At 34.8% G+C, this 16,040-nt stretch overlaps 2 protein-coding genes across 4 annotated transcripts; both read left to right on the forward strand.

The window, feature by feature from the left end:
- The first annotated feature begins 91 nt into the window (after positions 1 to 91).
- On the forward strand, positions 92 to 6,049 carry LOC106761048 (protein RETICULATA-RELATED 4, chloroplastic-like). The gene is made up of 8 exons (XM_014644523.2): positions 92 to 810; positions 2,848 to 2,916; positions 3,854 to 3,985; positions 4,090 to 4,143; positions 4,219 to 4,263; positions 5,126 to 5,265; positions 5,516 to 5,641; positions 5,742 to 6,049. The coding sequence occupies exons 1-8, from the start codon at positions 304 to 306 to the stop codon at positions 5,788 to 5,790; spliced, it is 1,122 nt and encodes a 373-aa protein (XP_014500009.1). The 5' UTR covers positions 92 to 303; the 3' UTR covers positions 5,791 to 6,049.
- A 476-nt stretch (positions 6,050 to 6,525) lies between these two features.
- Positions 6,526 to 15,866, forward strand: LOC106762513 (F-box/WD-40 repeat-containing protein At3g52030). 3 transcript variants are annotated; one of them, XR_002667967.1, is made up of 10 exons: positions 6,526 to 6,869; positions 6,980 to 7,162; positions 8,270 to 8,324; positions 10,355 to 10,453; positions 11,677 to 11,780; positions 13,022 to 13,111; positions 13,517 to 13,656; positions 14,366 to 14,431; positions 14,629 to 14,713; positions 15,310 to 15,352. XR_002667967.1 is itself a non-coding variant. In XM_014646475.2 (9 exons), exons 1-9 carry the CDS (start codon positions 6,682 to 6,684, stop codon positions 15,677 to 15,679), a joined length of 1,314 nt encoding a protein of 437 aa, XP_014501961.1. In that variant the 5' UTR covers positions 6,526 to 6,681; the 3' UTR covers positions 15,680 to 15,866. The 3 variants fall into 3 exon arrangements, 1 of the variants encoding a protein (XP_014501961.1); XR_002667966.1 differs by lacking the exon at positions 14,366 to 14,431 and having other exon boundaries at positions 14,629 to 14,810; positions 15,310 to 15,418; XM_014646475.2 differs by lacking the exon at positions 14,366 to 14,431 and having other exon boundaries at positions 15,310 to 15,866.
- Positions 15,867 to 16,040: the final 174 nt, after the last annotated feature.

Genomic DNA, 16,040 nt, shown 5'->3' on the forward strand with positions numbered 1-16,040 from the left:
GGGCATTTTGGTAATCTTCAATTTCTACCAATTAATTTTTTTTTTTAAAACTGTCACATCAATCAAATCCTACACTAACTTTCATAAATTTCACCCCAAAATCACTCTCAATTACCTTCAAATCCACTCAAATAAACACAAAAAAAAAAAATCACCCTCAAATCCCCTCAATCACTCTCCTCCAATCACTTTCCGAGTTAACCCCAAGTAAACACACCCTAAAAGTTCCCCCGATTATCCAATACCTTATCATCTCTCACTTGTCTCCCTCCATTTTTTAAACGTCACCAACTATCCTCACGTATGGCTATAGCGTCTTTCTTCTTCAGTCAATCCACGCCCTTCTTCTCTCACTGCAACAATCCGTCACTGCCACCCCACCCAACTCTCATCTTCTTGCCTTTCAAACTTAAAATTTGCACTTTCTCGACCACCCATTTCGTTCACACTACAGCCACCGCCATCTCCGCATACCGGGATGGTGGCAGCTCGTCTGGGAGTGGCGGCGGCAGCGGTAACAGGGGAAGTGGCGGCGGTGATGAAGACGAGGAAAGGGGCCGCAACAGGGAAGAGGCGATGGTGGCGCTGGCGGAGGACGGCCGGTGGTTGGAGAGTTTGCCGGAAGACTTGGCTGCAGCAGTTTCCGCGGGGAGGGTTCCGGGTTCGATAATGCGGAGGTTCTTCCAGATGGAACAGTCAGTTGTGCTGCGGTGGTTGCTCAAGTTCCGTGGATTCAGGGAAAGGTTGCTCGCAGATGATTTGTTCTTGGCCAAGCTTCTAATCGAAAGTGGTGTTATCATCTTCACCAAGGTTCTTCCTTCATCCAACTTTGATTTCTTTTTCAGTGCGAATATATTAGGTTTTTTATTCTATGTAAGATGGATAAATTTTAATTTTCACTAATGTGAAATGAATTTATATTTATTTAAGTATTCTTGCATCTTTAATGAAGAATGAAATAGTCACGTATACAATCATATATGTTTTTTTTTTTTTATAATTATTTTGTATGTTATTTTTGAATTGGACTATTTTTACTTTTTATGAAATTGATGTAAATTTTTAGTGAGCTCAGAGATGAGAAACAATTAACTGAATTTGTTTCAATTCTTGTCTTACCTATGCGAATATAATAGTTGGTGTCATCACATTGAAGTCTAGGTTCCCAAGATGTTTGGGAACTTGAAGAGAATTATTATATAAGATTATATTGATAATGAAGCAAGTAATCACATTTATGGTTATAAGGAGAATTTTGTGGAGCTTGAAGAAAAAGGTTCAGAGAAATGTTTCGTTTGGTGATTCTTCTAAGGTGAAAATCCAAGGGAAAGATACTATTTTAATTTCCTTAAATGATACTCCAAAAATTAATCAAGAATGTCTATTATGTTCCTAAACGAAGAAGCAATATTTTTAGTCCAGTACGTCATGTTGAGAAGGGTTATGAAATTATCTTGAAAGATAATTGTTTGAGACCTAGAGATTAAAACTTTAAATTGACTACTAAATAGAATGTTCACTTTAAGCATCAAGACCAATGAAGCAAAATGCTTAAAGGCCTACAGAAGAAGATGAAGCATGATGACGTATGAGGTTTGACCATTTAAATTTTGGAGCTCTAAGTCCTTCAGAGATGAGAAGATGGTGAGGGGAATACTGATGTGTCCTCGGCAAGCATTCAAGAAGTTTTCCCATAAGAAGCCGAATAAAGAGCAGAAGAGCCACTTGAAGGAAAAATTTGAGGCATTTGCAGCTTTCAAGAAATTTAAAGCTGAAGAGGAGGGTGGTTATCTAATCAAGGCTCTAAGGTCTTTTAGAAAAGATGGATTTACATCCAAAGAATTCAATGACTTTTTGTTAAAATAATGATATTGGATATGTTCTATAATACATATGCACGTTGAAGGCTAAATCTACGTCATAAAAGTTTGGATGGAACTGTTCCCTATTTTGAGGAAAGTCATGAAAAAAGTTGTATGACAATGCATTTTCTACTCCACCTCATTCTTCAACACCTTTGATTCATGAAACGTCATCCCCCAAGCAAAATCAAGTGAAGGGCCATGAAAAAGGAAAAACATTCAAGAGATATATGATTAGACATTTACAAATAATTTGTTGTGTCTACTTGTGGACAGTGAATCCCTAACCTTTGATACCGCTCTGGAAGACAGAAGAAGGTTGAAGCATGGAGGAAGATATCAAAGTCATTGAAAAGAATGGTACTCTGGAGTTTTCAAAACTTCTTGAGGGTCATAAAGCAATTGAAGTCAACTGGACATTTAAGTTTAAGAAAAAGATTGTCAAGAAAAAGGTGGAATTAGTTCATGTGAAGATACAAGACCAAGTTGCAGATATCTTCACTAAATATCCAACTTTGAAGACTTAACAAAATTGAGGGCAAAACTTGGTGTGCAAAATAACTATTGAGGATTTTCTTATTATGTATTAGAGGACATTATTTTTATGTAACCGCTAAACATTTGAAGGGTCACTAGTATTATGAGCATTTAGGGTTAAATGAAATGTATTACCAATTCATGGAGCTAGCGTGTCAAATGAAATAAATTCTCCACTATTTCTGAAAATCTCTTCTATAATTTTCTTACTTCTCTTTTGGTTGCATTCATATAACTGTAAATTATAATTTGCTTTGACCTAAAAAGAAATAAGGCAAAGGTAGATTATACTATGAATTAACCATGGATTGAGATTTTCATCAGGCATGAATATACAAGACAGTTTCCGTATGAATCGTGCCATGAATATAATAACATGTAGTGTTTTGTAGTGAAGCGTCTATAATACAAATGATCAATCTGTAATGGATATCCTGTGTGCTTCCAGGCAGCTGCAGAGTTGAAGCGCCGTAAGGAAAACTTTAAGAAGGAGCTGGATTTTGTTGTTGCGAATGTGGTATGTTTATCACCAGGATATAATATTTGTTCTATAGTAATCTAAGAAAAGAATTTTAAATTTTTTCCAACTTATCACATTTTAGGCTTGTGATTGAAAATGTTATCACTTCGAAGATTTAATTGCATGCTTGATTACTCTAATTAAAAAAAAATCTTCTTTAATTCTTATAGTTAAAAGTGCTATTTTCTTTAGCTCCAACGAATATCACTCTTAATTTTTCAGTCCTTATGTTAGAGACTGAAAGATATTAAAATGGTATATATAAGGACTAAATTAAAAATGATGTGCAATGTTCAAAATGAATGCTTCTATGTATGGAGATTAATCATGTGAGAGAAAAGAAAATAGGGATTAGAAAACAAGAATTTTGCAACTATAATGTGTCAGCTTTATGTCTTCTTTCTTAAGTTTTGCCGTGTTTGTGAGCTGCTGCACTAGTTTCCAATTAGCAGATTCAAATCAACAAATGCTTGAGTTATATTCTTTTACGAGACTTTATTGAACAAGTTTCTCTATAAGGACTTCTATGACAAAAAGCGGAGAGAAACTAAAATTAGCTTCTTCGTAAGTATAATTAGCTTATGAACAGATTAATCTGTAAGAGTTTCCTCGAACCAATTCTTCTCAATTTTTATTTTTAATTTGTGCATAAGCCCATTATAGTTTATGAAGAAGTTAATTTCATTTTTCATCATATCCTTTTCTCCTAAAAGCCTCTATGGAGAAGCTTGTCCAAAATTAACCTAATACTCCATCGAAAGTCAATCCACATTTTTGTTTTCGAGCCTAGAAGCAGTGTGGTCTCAAATTTTCCCTTTTGTACTAATCATATTTGAACTAACTCTTTGCACTCTTCTGAAACTCAATTTGTATGCTGTCCAGTTCTTTATGTAAGAATTTGGGAGTCACCTGATTGTTTTTAAATTTATTTTAGGTAACAGGCATTGTAACAGGTTTTCTACTCGTGTGGTTTCCTGCACCTACTGTTTCTCTCAGACCTCCCCTTGCACTCAGTGCTGGGCCCATTGCTAAATTGTTCTATGGTTGTCCTGATAATGCTTTTCAGGTCAACACTCCTTCATCTTTCTGCATTTCTTCTTTTCAATTTTGTTATAATTTTAGTTGTAATTGCTATACTGGATATGATTAGAAGTTAAATAATCTCTACAGGTGGCTTTACCTGGAATATCGTATACCCTTCTCCAAAGAATAGGTGCTATAGTGGTATGTCTTGGATCATTTAAAGCAAGTCACATAATTTTTCCTTTTAAATGAGGATCATCTCCGTCTCTTATGCAGCTTAACGGCGCAAAGCTATTTGTTGTTGGCACCAGCGCTTCATTGGTAACTTAGCACATTATTTGCTTACAAAATACCCTTTTAGCTTGTTATAGCCTTTTGGTCTTGGAGTTATGCTGATCTTCAAAATATGTGGAAAACAAAAATTAATTTAGGTTAGACATCCTGCAGCGGTTTCATTGTTTTGACAGTTGGATTGAGCTTTTAGGTGTCACGGTTTAAGATTTAAGTTAATGGAGAAGTATTATATTGATTAGAATTTCTCTTGCTATTTCTTCGTATTTCACTCTGTTTCCTAGTTTGATATAAATCTTTTGCTAAGTCCTTGTTTTGAGACTTGATTATGTATTTAGCCATATAACAGTGAATTACTTCACCTAGAAAACATTGAAACTAACAACTAATTACATATAGCAATGTGGTGTAAAATAGTTAGTAGATAGCTTTCCTCTTTAACCATATGATTAAGAGTTCATCCTTGATTAAAGTGTATGGAAACATCCTTGATTAAAGTGTATGGAAAAGCATGTGTAGAAAAGGTCAACTCCTTAAATAGATTTCAGTATTCCAAGAAATTAATCTTTTAAATCCCAATTGAAGAATACCCTAATTCAAAAGTAAATAGAAAATCGTGAAAGAATAAGTTTAGATGCATCATTAAGTACAGTAGAGGACATAAAATACATGTTACAAATTTATTTTAGAGATATGTCCCCTGCTCCTCAAGCATGTTGTAGTGTGGTTCGTATGAGGCATACGGGCTACATGTTCCCAAGAAGAAACTGTTTTTATTGTACTTTTTACACTCATCGTGGTGAAGTTCTATAAGCAGAATAATATCAAACGGGATTTGAGATATATCTTGGCCGTGCTCTCCGTAATTTGACTAATGGCAATGCCTTTTCAGGTTGGTACTGTGATAACAAATGCGTTGATTAATGTAAAGAATGCTGTTAATAAAACATTTTCTGCCCAGACTGAGAATTTACCCGTAATATCAACCAGTGTAGCACATGGAGTTTACATGGTTGTCATTAGCAACATCAGGTATTCCTTTGTCAGAACAAACTACAATAAATGTATTTTACCCCTATTTTTCTACTATCTTTGTATTTTTACAAAACATCCCATCAAGAGAACAGTAGTTGTGAATAGATGAATGTATTCTGAGTTATCCACTAGTAGTATACTGTTACAGTTGCAAAATTTGTAGATCATGAGGATCTCTGCTAGTTAGCAAAACAAAAAAGAAAACAAACAATAAAACCTCTTATTAAGGATTAGCCTTTGTTATCAGGTACCAGGTACTTGCAGGAATTATTGAGCAACGAATTCTTGAACCATTACTACACCGAAACAAGCTTATACTAACCGCAGCATACTTTACTGTTAGAACTGCCAATACCTACTGGGGCTCGCTACTGTAAGATTATTGATTAATCTCAATTTGATCTCTATGAATATGTACCATTACGCTTCCTCTTTCTTTACTTCCTAATTATTTATTACACACTTGTGATTAGGTGGGTGGATTTTGCTCGATGGGTTGGAGTCCAAAAGAAAAAGGATTAAGCATATTTTATGCAATGCTGCATAGGGCAAAGCCCAAGTATATTGATTCATGGAACTTCAATTGATGATTAAGTTTGCTGCCCTATATTTTATTTCTCTTGCTGCCTTGTCTAAGCAAAATTGTACATTTGTATGTAACGAACGTTGGCAAGCAAGTGTTATTTTGATATAAAACTGTAAGAATTCTATATTTTTAGTAAAAAGAAAAAAACTCTCAGAAATACTTGTAATTAAAACAAATCTTGAATTTACTTTGATCATGAGTAGTTAACCACTTGAATATTGTTGCGAACTATAATTATCACTGTTATTTACCACTTTCAATTATGTTAAGGATAAGGATAATGCAAACAACATTTTTTTTATAACATTTGAACATCATTTACGTGTCATTATGTGATTGGTCTAAAATTATTTCACAATCAATAATAATAATCATAAATATCATCATGAACCAATAACATAATAACACGTAAATTGTTGTAAAAAAATGTGAGAGATATCATTATCCTTAAATAGATCTACGTTCATTTAACAAATCAAGTCTAATTCCAATTACTTTTCTATCCTTTTCAACTATCTTATTTTAATTTACCCAAAATTTTATTTAGATTTAATTAATATTTTATTCTCAATTTTAGTTAAAAAAAATAAAATAATTTAGTCAAAACTTTTTGACCAAAAACTAGTTAAGTCTTTATTTTAATGCCACCTCATTCAAAATATACACATCACTTCATGGAGTGGTGTGGTTACGTCTATCACCACCCATTTTCTTAAGGTCACCCCCGTTATCTCGGTCTTCCCTTCCGATTCTTCCTTCACCATTTGCTCCGTTAAATCACTGTCTTAGTGTTCTGTCACTGTGATTTTGATTCCCTCCTTTAAACAATGAACAAACATCAACAGAGTTTCACGGCGGCGAAGAACGGTCCTTCGCCCGCGACCGCCGACCGAATACATGAACGGCGGAAAACTCCGACGAACATACTGTCTCTAGACCCTGACATCGTGTGTACCATTTTCGCTCTCCTCGACATGTTCGACCTTGTTCGCTGCTCCCTCGTTTGCAAACTCTGGTACCTCGCTCACTTCCACTCTCTCCTTTTTTCTTATGCAATCAATTTCAATCAAACCATCCTCAATTCGCACGTGCTTTTCTGAAATTCGCGCGTGCGTATTATTGAAGGAACGCCATCGTCGAGTCCCGCTCGCTGCGAGAGTTTTGTGAGAGGAACATAAAGAATTCATCGTCTGCATTTACCGAAAAGCCCTGGAGGGTGATTTTAGGAGAGATGGTTATGGAGCAGCATAGATTGGCTCTTCTAGATGGTGGCTTTTACGTTGATCAGTGGAAGGGTCATTCAACAACGTACCTAAATCTTCCCTCCTTTGCACTTTAGTAATGTTTTCAATCTCTGTATTTTACATAACAATTGATTCCTTGACGTTATCACAAAAATGTGAAGAGATGCAAGTGACACCTAATCGATGTTGCCAGAGGTCATAGATCTCCAAGAATGAGAGAGGACTTTCATAGAATAAACTGTTGTGTCACTGCTTGATTTTGAAAGATACGATGAGAGTATGTAAATTTTCTTTATATAGAGCAAACGAATTTTCTAACAAACTAGTGCTCTTAACAGACATAGTTGTACAAATTTACATTTGCATAAAATGAGCAAGTCGAGACATATGATGTGTGCCATTTCAACATCATGAAACATTCTACAATCTGCCATTGGAATAATATTTGTAACATTGGGTTCAATATTCATTTTGGAGGAATTACTCATTCGATGGTGCTTTTTCACTTGATAGTATGTGGTTGAATCGAATGTGGTTGATAACTTGGTTCGGTATTTGGGAATGAATGGTTTATTAGTGTGGATCTGTTTATTGTCCAAGTCCAAATGAGGCCCTATTTTGTTTCCATAAGTGCCTGGCTTTCATTTAGTAATCCTTAAATAGAACTTTAACATTTTGTTGATTATTATTCTTTTTTTTTTTCAAAATAGAAAACTTGAAGCACTTTAGAAATTTTATTTAAGTGAATGTTAGTGCTGGGATCTTATTTGGCATGATTGTTTTGAGTTTCTTGGTAAGTAAAGAATTTTACTCCCATATCTTTTGCTTACCCTTCTCTGGTAGCATTAGTCCCGTGCTCTCAATACGTCTATTGCAACCATCAAGGCTTCTCATAAGTATTGATGAATCTTTGGCCATAAGTTGACTAATCCATATTTAATGCATTATAGCATGCCCTTTTATGTGTGTCTGAGTTATAACTGCTCATCAAGTCAACATGCAAGATTTATATTCATTTTCAATACCTGCCTTTGGTGAATCTTTGGCCATAAGTTGACTAATCCATATTTAGTGCATTATAACGCCCTTTTATGTGTGTCTGAGTTATAACTGCTCATCAAGTCAACATGCCAGACTTATATTGATTTCTAATACCTATCTTTCAATTCAGGGTTGCTCAGTGCCGAATGAAAATGGGCGTGCTAGGTACTGGCGTGGGTGATAAGGTATGGGTCACATTTTATCTTCTATATTTCCAATTTCTAATTCTTGAAAGGTTTCCTTCCCTAAGCTGCTGGCATAGCACAAGTTGTTTACTGTTTGTTCTCTAGAGATTACCAACTTCTTGAAGGTGGAGTATAACTATTTTTCTGTCTCACCTTTCTGAGATTTGCATGTCTCATACAAAGTGCAAATTTACAATTAGTAAGCTGATCACTTGGTTGTTATGAATAGCACAATATACATCTCCACCTATTTACAAGACAAATATATGAAGATCTCACATTGATTGAGGAACTTGTATTTTATATATAGCAACAAATTGACAATGTTATAAAGGGATAGGGACTTGAGTATTTTGGGGTGCCTAAGCCCTACATTGAATAGTATAGGATCCTCAGTGGAGTATTTAAGTGTTTGGTTATTCCCCAGGGGCTTGGGTACTTATATATTGGTCTCAGAGTTGGTTGTTAAGTCTTGATAAAGTGAATGACTTTTATTATTTTCATTCATGTCTATTACATTCTCCTTACCTCTATTTATAACAATCTATTCTTCTAGAAAAAGGAAATAAGGAAACGATATACTGAAAAATAATGTAGAAGATCCTACAAATATTTTCTCTAATTAGGAAGATTCTATAGATATTTTCTCTAATTAGGAAGATTTTCCTCTAATTACAACACTCCTCCTCAAGTTTGTAAATGAATATCAATCACTTCCAACTTGTATACAAGATCTTGAAATCTACCCAGAGAGAGCCTTTTTGTAAAAATATCTACTATCTGAAGTTCTATAGGAACATGAGTTGTAATCACAAAGCCTCTGTCTAGCTTATCGTTGATGAAATGTCTGTCAATCTCAATGTGTTTGGTCCTGTCATGTTGTACTAGATTATGGGCAATGCTCATGGCGGACTTATTATCATAGTGTAGTTGCATAAGGTTGTCCACCTTGACTTTAAGGTCATCCAAAATGATTTTCATCCAGAGTCCTTCACACATTCCTTGAGCAAGAGCTTGGAATTCATCTTCTGCACTGGAACGAGATATTCTATCTTGCTTTTTGCTCCTCCATGTTACCAGACTATTTCCAAGAAACACACAATACCCAGAAGTAGATTTTTTGTCAGTAATAGAACTTGCAAAGTCAGCATCAATATATATATTTCCATAGTCAATGTGTCTTCCTTTTTGAATAATAGCCTCTTTCCTGGACTTGACTTAAAGTATTAGAGAATTTTATCAACTGCTTGCATGTGTCTCTCTTGGATCATGCATAAATTGGCTCACTACACTAACTGTATAAGCTAGAATTAGAGAATTACCACTTAGAATTTTTGGGTCCACATGCTTTGTTCATAATTTTTGTCCTGGTCTTGATAAATTATCTGCTAGGTTACACAAATGTCATTTTAGGATTTACTAGATTTGGAAAGGGGATGGAGAGACGAGTTTGACGGTGGTGGTCATCGCTAGAGGGGAGGTTGAATGGACTGCCACATAGAGGGAAGACACGTTGAGGAGTTGCATGGAAGGGTGTCAGAGCTCAAATCGTTGAATTTTGGCAGCATGGTGGTCACCTAACTTGGACAATCAGAACAGTGGTGTCGTTGGACAAAATGGCGGTGGTAGTGCTAGGGAAAAACTATGATGGCAATACAATGACTAGACAAATTAAAGGTGGAGGCATTAGCAATGTGGCGATGACTAAAGCAAACCTAACCATAAAGCTAGAAATTAAAAAAAAAATTAAAAAACAATTTTTGGAAAAAAAATTTAGCACACCAGTGAATTTTGTTGAATTTTTTGGTTATGTTGAATTTTTTGGTTATAGTATTTGTCCCCGGCATCATATCTTTTGGTTGGAAGTGCATATGAGTATAATCTGTAGAGGGCTAGCTCAGAGAATCAATATGTGTATTCTATAAATATAAGTTATTTTTCTGTTTAGTCTGAGTCTTTTTATAAATAGTATGATATAGTTTCTGGCTACATCAGGCCTTGAACTAATTATTTCAATGGCATTATGACAGGTTATTCGTCTGTGGTCATTAGACAGCTACAAATGCATAGAAGAACACTCAATGCCAGCTACATTCCCTTTAATTGACTTTGATTTTGATGAGAGCAAGGTGAATTAATTGAATGAATGCTTTATCGATTTAACTTTACACTGTGCACATATAAGGAATTTCATTGTATCAGTAAATCATATGACACCACCTGTTTAAAATATTGTTCTTTATTGGGAATGAAAAGCATTATTATGAAATTTAATCAACTCATTTCATTATTTATCATATCCTTCATATGTACAAGAAGGAATAATAGGTGAGATGCACCTAATCAGAACTTGGGAGGGAGAATAGGAAACTAACTCTGCCTTGGCTGTGGGGTGTGGCATCATGAAACATATGATGCAATTGGGAGGAAGTGTAGACAGGGAAGTCTGGTAGAGGAAGATAAGCAGAAATTGGGTTGAACTCTTGATCTGGGAGATGAGCACTGTCAAACTGCTGAGATTTGTTTTCCTTTAATACAGTTCAGAATGGATATAGAAAGGGGTGAGAGTGACAAGATGAAGAAGTTTCTTGTTTAACTAAATTTATACAAGAGAGTTGAAGCTATTTATAGTACAGTAATACTTGCACTGCAAGCTACTACGAACTTCTCACTCAGCAGATAACAAACCATCATAATTTCTAACTGAAAAGCAACTGTACAACTGAAACTATAACAGTAAAGTAACTGCATTAATGAAACTATAACAGAAAAGTAACTATACAACAGAATTACTTAACTACTCTATTATCCTTTTATTTCTATTGATCTGAATGCAGTTTTGGGCTTTCTTAAGTAGATACGAGTCTTGTAAACTTTATACAAATACATATTTTGGTAATTTGTTCAACTATAATGCCCTAATACCGATCATCTAATTCATAATAATCTTGCGAGAATTGCTCTACAAAAGCTAGCTATGTAGTAGGTGAGCCCAGGTCCTTATAATCGTTACACTAAAGTCCTATACATCCAACTTGGGATCTCGTGCCACTAACATAGCTTTTCTGGGCTGATCGGGCTTCAATCCTTTGACTAATCTAGGTCAAACACTTAATGCTAGAGTTATCACCTGCATCAATGTTGTGTCCTCTATTTGTTTGAAATTTTCAATGTAATTTAGTTGTGCTGCAAATCATCTGAAGGCCAGTGTTATTTTGTTTTTGCTACATCTTTTCATTTATACTGTCAATTTGCCTAAAAAGTGCTGGGGTCAATTCAAGTTTCTTGAAGTTGCTGGCTTGTGGAAGATTGTATCCTTTATGGTTTCTGAACTCCAAAATTTTATTTTCAGATTGTTGGTCTAATTGGTAGTCATTTATGCATATGGAGACGGAATGGGAAAAGAAGCATATTTCCTTCACTTGGAGGCAAATTTGTAAAAGGTTCATGCATGCGGTAAACTAATCAACACTCTTTTTTACTTTCTATCTTTTTGTGTGGAGTGATGACATGAAGTAAGTTGGCAATCTATTCAGAAGTACCTGAGTTAATAATTCATGGATTTTTATCAGTACTTGATTAAGAAATATATGTTGGTGAAACATTGGGAGTAGAAGAAGATTGGGCATTATTTGTGGTTTTCTTGTGATATTCTTGGAAGTCATCCTCAAGCGTTAATTTTAGATTTTTTAGACATAGATAAATTTGTTCTATTTCCTGGAAAGTCATGGAGAGAGTAGGAATTTTCTTGAGTATGACCCATCTGCTCTCAATAGGAACATTGAGGGTGACTACCTCTATCTCCTCAATTTCCACAACCTCTTCCTTGGGAAGAAATCATTGCAGAGGATTCAACCACTTTGGTTGAACTTTCCCTTTTTACATGCGTTGTTAGGGGAAGAATTTGTAACCCGTCCCATGGCCCACTTTGCCATCCCTATGCTTAGTAATATAAAGAAGTCTTGTAATTACTTTGTTCAAAGAGGAAGTTTCTTGACTAGGCAGTGTCTGATTGTGGATGTGATCTGATAAAAATATGAATGCAAATTTCATCGGATCAGTGCTATATATAGCTTGTCAATCTTTGTCTAATTCCTTCAAATGAATCAACATCTGATAACATTTTCAATTCTTCTTCTTCAGCCTGGACTTGAGCTAGATGAGTAGTGATGTTCATGTTGGTCTATTAGAGAGGAGCTATTTTATCAGTTGAGTTGTATAGACGTTGTTTACCTTTACAATATTTTTCTTTTTCCAAAATGAACAAGTGTTAAAGGTTTTGAGATCCCTAAAGTTTGTGGTTCTACAGATTGCCACACTAGAACTCATACCTGGAAGTCAAGCCTCTTCTTGAGCATCACTCTTTGCTGATCCTATGCTGTCCACTTTCTCTAGGTGGTCATGGTATCCTTGACCAAGGAACCAAGATTCCATAGAGGCAGACCATGATAAATAATTTTTTCCATTGTGTTTCTTTGTGGTGATGGTGGGTGTCCTAGTGATAGAGAAAATAGGCCCTAGAACATACCCAACATAACCAAGGGTGGCCATTTACAAAACCAGCAAGAAAGAAAGACAAGGGTTTAAAAGCAGCTTTATAAAAGTTGTACAAGAGAAGATATTCAGTATTCAACAGAAGTAAGACGAAAAGCTATTTACATATGATATCTGAGTTTTTTTCTGTTCTGTTCTTTCAGCTATCTTGATCCAGAAGCTGTGGTTGGGTGTGATGATGGAGCTGTTCGTATTTTTGACATGTACAGTAGGAGATGTTCTCAAATATTAAGGTATTTTGTAGATTTTCTTATGTTGATTTTTATCCAAAACTAGTCAGCAACATACTAAGTTTACCAAGAAAGGATTTTGAACAATAACATTTGATATGCATCGGTGCACTTGGTAAACTCACCCTCTAAAGGTAGCTATTAAAGGGGGAGGATTACTTAAATACTTCAATGAATATTCCATACTACTTGATGTGGGACTTAGGCACCTCATCATACCCAGAGTTCCCATCAACATTGGTTGAAAAGTAAAGCTGTAGTCATTTTTTTGGTGGCTTGGAACAAATAATCCCATTCATAAGCAAAAATAATAGTCTCATTCTTGTAAGTTGGTTCATATATATTGCTTGATTAATATCTTAAAGATGTCATGTAGCATTCATGATGTGCACAACTTGTTATCTGCAGAATGCACCCTGTACCGATAACATGCTTATGTTTGAACGAAGATCGAATGATAATAAGTGGCTCCACTTCAGGGGATATAAGAATATCAGATCCATCCTCTGTTCAGCAGGTAGCAACACTAAGATCAAGTGATGTCAGAGGTAAAAATGTATCCCTTTTAATTGGCATTTGTTGGTTAATGTCAAGGGAAGAGAAAACCAAGAGACAATGGATGAATTCTGTGTGTTTCGATTATACTTTCTGTTATACATACATATATACACATATATATTAAAAAGCACACTTAGCCATGAAAATATTTTCTAAATCTTTAATTGGTTAATTAATGTCTCTAATTGGATAAATTAAAAGAATTATTACTTGTACATAATGATTGGAACTTAATTTATAAATGTTAATAATTTAAGTTACAATGTTATAGTACATTTGTGTCCTGCCAAAATTACTTTAATTAAACACCCCCTTCAAGCTAGAGCAAATAGGTAGTATGCACCAAGTTTGTTGTATATCTAATTCATCCAAGGACCTCTCACAGGCTTGGTGAAAACATATGCTAACTGGTCAGTTGTTTTACAAAGCAAGTTATGATACCTATATAGATAACATCTCCCTAATGAAATCATAATCTATTTCAGTGTGTTTGATCCTCATATGAAACATTGGATTCATAGAGATATGCAAGGAGCTCGATTATTACACTTGAATGTCTTTTGTGACTTGTAATCTTCCCAAATTTGAGGTCTTTTAGCAACTGTTTGAACCAAATGATTTCACACATAGTCAATTCCATGGCATTTTTTTCTTCAGCATTTAATCTTGCAAAGAAAAAACTTTTCCTTACTTTTTCAGGTGCATGGTTAGCTCTTCTCTTCTAACATGGTTCTATTCGTACACTCCAGTACTTATGGGCCAATGGTAATTTAGTTGAAGTTTATATATGCCCATGTTTTGGTGGACCAGTTCTATTTGGTGAAATATTTTGTTGATCTTTATATATTGATGATATTATTTTTGTATGCCATAGAGTGCCATGATTAGTTTTAGCTAATATTATAAAAGCACTATACATTTCTGGTGCAAAAAGTGAATCTGACTCAATTTTTGTCTCACAGGCATAAGGACCATGTGCTTCAATCCCTCCTCTCAGCTACTGTTCGCAGGATCAGCTGTTGGATGTGCATATTGTTGGGACCTTAGGTAAATGCGGCAATAGTGTAATAAAGGTTGCGCCTTAGGTGCATTCGTGCACTACAGGTGTTACACGCTGCTACATAGGCAATTGCTACAACAAAAAGTATATTGATTATATGAATTTGATTGAGAACTGTTTATTCTTCTTTGTTAGAGTGAATCAAATAGACAAAGTAATGACTTACTAAAAAAGTTATCTGAAGCTAATATAACGTTTATGAACATCCTAAAAGGGTAGGAAACTCCTTAAGAAATTAAGACTGCTGTAATGAAGCACATTATATGTTCTCTGGCTCTAAGCCGGTTGTTTCATTCCCAGAAATTTGGAATTTTTCGTATTTCCATTACATTATTTATTTGTGCTGGAACTTTTATGTGTCATAGACAAGGTAAGAATGGGAAAAATAAAACGTCTGTTCCTAGGACGTTAACTACAACACGAACTTAGTTGAGGGTAGTGATAGCAAGTCATTTTTTCATGTGGAACAGAAATTGTTTCCACTGTAAGCATAAACCAGTAACGATCTGTTTGTTTAATCACTACTAAATGTTCTCTATTTTGTTTAATCATATGCTCAACCTTTTCTGTCCATTTCATGCAGAACAAGGAAACTGTTGTGGAGCAACCGTGTGTGTCCTAATGTTATATACTCCCTACAGCACATGCAGAATGACACATCAACATTAGTCGTTGGTGGAATAGATGGTATCTTAAGATTGCTAAATCAGAACGATGGCAAAACTGTTGCTTGTTTTTCTATGGATGATAAATTGTTATCAACATTTCAAAGTCCTTCTGGTTCCGTTCAAAGAATAAAAGGGCAGAGGTTGCCCGAGGATGACTTAATAAATATTGAGCACCTCGTTTGTAGAACTGATCGACCTTCTATTACGTGCCTCGCTGTTGGAATGAAGAAGATTGTTACCACACACAATACCAATGACATCAGATTATGGAAATTCAGAAGCTGACATTTCTTTGTAAAATTAAGCATTTAATTTTCCGAATGGTGTTTGTAAATAATTATCCTTTTGAAGAGCTATAGTGTGACCAAGAAAAGTTTATCTTTCTAAAGAATTATCACTCCATGAATTTTATTAAGCTATTATCGCGTTCTTCTGTATCATATAAAGCACTGGTTCATAATTTCTGTAACTATATATGTCTTAATACATTGTTTTAGTACATAAATTCATATTTTCTGTTTTATCTATCTATATATCTACTAATACTAATTTCCCTACAATCGTATTTGTATTTTTTAAATTATAAAAAATGTATTATTTTGGTGCGTATGTTTTTCTTCCACAATTTTATTTATAATATTCAAGT

This window comes from Vigna radiata, chromosome 5, assembly GCF_000741045.1.
Source record: "Vigna radiata var. radiata cultivar VC1973A chromosome 5, Vradiata_ver6, whole genome shotgun sequence".
Lineage (NCBI taxonomy): Eukaryota > Viridiplantae > Streptophyta > Magnoliopsida > Fabales > Fabaceae > Vigna > Vigna radiata.

Coding starts and splice junctions, on each gene's coding strand:
- LOC106761048 (XM_014644523.2), top strand. CDS start 304: ATGGCTATAGCGTCTTTCTTCTTCAGTCAATCCACGCCCTTCTTCTCT. Junction 4,144..4,218: donor AAAGAATAGGTGCTATAGTG/GTATGTCTTGGA, acceptor TCTCTTATGCAG/CTTAACGGCGCAAAGCTATT. Junction 5,642..5,741: donor ACCTACTGGGGCTCGCTACT/GTAAGATTATTG, acceptor ACTTGTGATTAG/GTGGGTGGATTTTGCTCGAT.
- LOC106762513 (XM_014646475.2), top strand. CDS start 6,682: ATGAACAAACATCAACAGAGTTTCACGGCGGCGAAGAACGGTCCTTCG. Junction 10,454..11,676: donor TTGATTTTGATGAGAGCAAG/GTGAATTAATTG, acceptor TTTTATTTTCAG/ATTGTTGGTCTAATTGGTAG. Junction 13,657..14,628: donor AAGATCAAGTGATGTCAGAG/GTAAAAATGTAT, acceptor TTTGTCTCACAG/GCATAAGGACCATGTGCTTC.